The sequence below is a fragment of the Helicoverpa zea genome, chromosome 26, assembly GCF_022581195.2.
Source record: "Helicoverpa zea isolate HzStark_Cry1AcR chromosome 26, ilHelZeax1.1, whole genome shotgun sequence".
Classification (NCBI taxonomy): Eukaryota; Metazoa; Arthropoda; class Insecta; order Lepidoptera; family Noctuidae; genus Helicoverpa; species Helicoverpa zea.
The window spans coordinates 5,643,319-5,646,673 of record NC_061477.1 but is presented as its reverse complement, the minus strand read 5'-3'; the positions used below and the strand labels follow the sequence as shown (position 1 = coordinate 5,646,673).

General features: G+C 39.8%; 1 protein-coding gene across 1 annotated transcript; it reads left to right on the top strand.

Annotated features, from left to right (window-relative positions):
* The first annotated feature begins 384 nt into the window (after nt 1-384).
* LOC124642856 (60S ribosome subunit biogenesis protein NIP7 homolog) lies at nt 385-1,685 on the top strand. Its single transcript, XM_047181604.1, has 3 exons — nt 385-544; nt 798-1,090; nt 1,467-1,685. Exons 1-3 carry the CDS (start codon nt 489-491, stop codon nt 1,658-1,660), a joined length of 543 nt encoding a protein of 180 aa, XP_047037560.1. The 5' UTR covers nt 385-488; the 3' UTR covers nt 1,661-1,685.
* The last annotated feature ends 1,670 nt before the right edge of the window (nt 1,686-3,355 follow it).

The following is a 3,355-nucleotide window of genomic DNA, read 5'->3' as shown; positions in this document are numbered from 1 at the left end:
GTTAGGAAAGTTTTCTTTTAAATTCTTTTTAATTTTTGTTAATTCACAAAAAAATATTTAAGGATGAAAAAGTTAAGACAACAAAGAAAAATGCAAAATAAACTTACCACCTATCTCTCCGGCGACTGGTGAACGATTTCCTTGAATGACTCAGATTTCGGAACGAGTGATCTATGAACTGTAAGAGCCAAGGTTAATACTTCATTCATACTGGCGTTCGGAAGTGATAAGCGGATACATTTGTCTTGCTTACATAATTACACAGTTTTTAGTACTAGAATTAATATTCTTTCATAAGGGAAACCTACATGAATATTAATTTGTTTGTTTCAGATGCGGAGATCATAACTTGTAAATAGTAAAGGAGTGGATGGTTTCTGAACGAACTTATAGTTGCTGTCAAATGTGTGAAAAGTTGTCTGCAGTTGTCAAAAGCGAAGCCACACGTGTTTTTATTATTGTTAGAAGAATAGCTAAAATTAATTAAAATGAAGGTATTATCAGAAGAAAGGACGCGAATTTTATTCGAAAAGCTAACTAAATAGTAAGTTTTCCTTAAGCATTTGACTTTAATACATGAAAAAGCAACATTGTGCAAGATTTGGTCCAACGCGTGCCGAACTCACTTTTAGTTTAGATAAACTATGTTATAACCTCTTGTTTTATAAATAATAGTTAACCATCTTAAGCAAACATAAATATTCCATATTCCCCGTAAAGGTTACCCAATAATTCTACAAAGGTCTACAGGTATAATAACAACCTACTTACTTAAAAATATTTTCAATTGTTTTCAGCATTGGAGTGAACGTGAAGCTCCTTATTGACAGACCAGATGGTACCTACTGCTTCAGAGAAAAGAAAGACCGCGTATACTACATATCAGAGCGCCTCCTACATTTAGCACAAACGGTTAAGCCAGACAATTTAATAGCTGCCGGAACTTGTTTTGGAAAGTTTACTAAGACTAACAAATTTAGGCTGCATATAACTGCGTTGACGTATATTGCACCGTATGCCCCTTACAAGATATGGGTGAAGCCGTCTGCGGAACAACAGTTTTTATATGGCCATCATATTATTAAGAGTGGTAAGGATTCCTTTACAGTTTAAATTTGTATACTGCTTAATTTGTATTGATATTTTAAAATGGTATGAAATTAAAGTGAAATAACTTCTCTGCAAAAAGATACCCACATAAGAATTAGCTAGATTTTGTATTGGTAATGAAATATCAAAACCAAAGGGTCAATAGAAGGTATCATCATTAGAATTTATAACTCTCTTTTATAATAGTAATGGACTGCAAAGACACAATTTGAAAACAGATGATTGTCCTGAACGATCTGTTGGTGTTTGTGGAAAAATTGTAAAAAATACTAGTTTATAAATTGTTAAAAATATTTATCTTTTGAATTTGCCAATGATCGCTTTGGACTTAACAACATTTTAATTCACTTTTCCAGGTCTAGGCCGCATAACAGAAAACACACCAAAACACCACGGCGTAGTAGTGTACACAATGTCAGACATCCCCATAGGGTTTGGTGTAGCATCACGGACAACAGCCGAGTGCAGACACGCAGACCCACTAGCCACCATTGTGTTCCACCAGGCGGACGTCGGAGAGTACATCCGCTCTGAGGATACTCTTACATAGTGATTAATAAATAGGTTTTACTTTATATTGTGTTTTATTGTTCTAAAAGATATCTCTAAGGGTGCGTCCACATCTGGCGAATGTGCCGCGAATGCGCAGCTCGCGAGCCGTTTGCGACCTGCCCGCGAGCTGCGCGCGTGCAGTCACTGCAATAGCTTGGTGCGCCTCTTTAGCGCAACTCATGCAAGGCTCGTATAGAGCGCGCGAGCGGCGCGCGATCTGCGCGCACTCAGTTCTCGCCCTTACAGTTCCGTATACTGGCTCAGTACTATCGAAGATGTCAGACGTCGCGCGCCGCCTGCGCACTGATCGCGTGCGGCGCTTAGGTCGCGCGCGAACTGCGCGCGGGCGGCGCAGAAGCGGCGCACGAACAAAAATGCACGCGCGCAGCTCGCGGGCAGGTCGCAAACGGCTCGCGAGCTGCACATTCGCGGCACATTCGCCAGATGTGGACGCACCCTTAAGAAATTCAGCCTTATTCTAGTTCCTGCAGAAATGTATGTTTAGCACGAAGTGTATCTGTTTAGTAAACTTTACGTAGCGTATTACAGTTTGACAGGGAGTCATATAATATTTTCAAGATATTCTATAATTATAATTTTGATTTAATATGTGATCAACAATAGCTTTTTTAACGATAGTGACCATTAGCGCCATCTTACATTTTTAAGACCCCAGTACACGTTGGCCCAAGTGCGGCCAATACACGCCATCACCAATGTGTACACGGGGTATTGGTGCAGGATGGCGGACATTTGTCAAGGTTGGCGCGCATTCGGCGAGTTGTCGGTTTTTTGGGCACACATCAAAGGAATCGTGGCCCAGCTTGGCGTGTGGTTTTTACACATTCGGACAATGTTTAGTTCGTCACCGGCCGCTGAGGATAGTACACTTTTGTGTTGCGTATAACAATAAATAAAGTAGTAAATATAGTAGTGTAGTATAATATAAATATTGTAGTACAGTATAGTATAAATATAGTAGTGTAGTATACAAATAAACAGCCGCAGCCGTAACTACCTCGACGTCCATCGCAAGTGGTTTGCCAGGCAGCAATGAGCCATGCGCCAATGTGTAAACACCATTTGATCGTGGCCTACATTTGTGCATTGCAAAGCTTGGCCCAACACAGGCCAACGTGTACTGGGGGCTTTATATAGCAGTAAACCGAACCTACGGATGTCAACCGTAGTTCTGTATGTTCCAACTAGATGGCGTTGTTTTCAATAAACATTTAATTAGTCTAAGCTATCATGGCGTGTTTTATTTTATTGATGTGCCTATTTACGCCAAAAGGCATCCTGAATGATTAATAGTAAACAATCACAGTTTCATTAGATGTGCTATAAAGGATCATGACCTCAGGATTATATGAAGAAATGCGCCAGGGGGGGGTCACACAGTCGTGGTCAAGTCACAAAAAATATTATATTGTAGCGTATGCTTCTTTTAATATTAAAAGTAGTAGTATAAATCCCACCCAAAACAAAAATGTGAAAGACTGCCAAGTTCGATAATATGGGAATGCTTCGCCTATAAAAGAAGTGAGAGAGAGTTTGCGCGCGCGCGTCCTCGCAGACGTACACGAAGAGTGATAGCTCCGTTGAAGTATTTTTTATTAAACAGTAAATACAAGTTCTCAACAATCAAATTGATATTAGTCGATGCACAAAGTAATAAGTAAAAGCACCGCGA

Bases quoted from the DNA above. Each gene is read 5' to 3' on its own strand.
- LOC124642856 (XM_047181604.1), top strand. From the start codon at position 489: ATGAAGGTATTATCAGAAGAAAGGACGCGAATTTTATTCGAAAAGCTA. The intron at 545-797 runs GTAAGTTTTCCT...AATTGTTTTCAG, and splicing joins TTCGAAAAGCTAACTAAATA to CATTGGAGTGAACGTGAAGC. The intron at 1,091-1,466 runs GTAAGGATTCCT...TCACTTTTCCAG, and splicing joins CCATCATATTATTAAGAGTG to GTCTAGGCCGCATAACAGAA.